Raw genomic sequence first — 378 nt, 5'->3', positions numbered from 1 at the left:
ATTATGTCATTATCTAACCTAGGTTATAGATTTAGTAGCAAAACTATGCACAGCATCACTCGTATGAAAACAAATACAGCATTCATACTTCTCATCCGACAGCTTACAGTTGGCTATCAAACAGTAATAGCAAAACACATGTCGACATTCAATATGATAAGGTTGCCATGGATACTGTTTACATCCATTACACCTCGTACTCAAGGTCAACACAGGGGTTTCCTTCTTGACAATTGCATCATCAGGTTGTTGAGTTGAGAACCAGTTGGTTATTTTCCGGAGTAACAGATGGGACTGAAGCAGTGGAATAAGGACCAGGAGTAGTTCAGTCAGACTCTGATAGAGTAGCTCTCGAGACAGATAGGCATACTCTATGGA

General features: G+C 40.2%; 1 protein-coding gene across 1 annotated transcript; it reads right to left on the bottom strand.

Moving 5' to 3' along the window:
- Window positions 1-5: 5 nt before the first annotated feature.
- On the bottom strand, window positions 6-375 carry LOC103523998 (peroxisome biogenesis factor 2-like; the record flags this gene model as incomplete). The annotated part of the gene is made up of 1 exon (XM_008489005.3): window positions 6-375. A coding segment is annotated over one exon (357 nt), but the record flags the coding sequence as incomplete, so codon positions are not given.
- Between the last annotated feature and the right edge of the window lie 3 nt (window positions 376-378).

This window comes from Diaphorina citri, unplaced genomic scaffold (assembly GCF_000475195.1).
Source record: "Diaphorina citri unplaced genomic scaffold, Diaci psyllid genome assembly version 1.1 scaffold73549, whole genome shotgun sequence".
Taxonomy (NCBI): domain Eukaryota; kingdom Metazoa; phylum Arthropoda; class Insecta; order Hemiptera; family Psyllidae; genus Diaphorina; species Diaphorina citri.
This window is presented reverse-complemented; position numbering and strand designations above follow the sequence as displayed.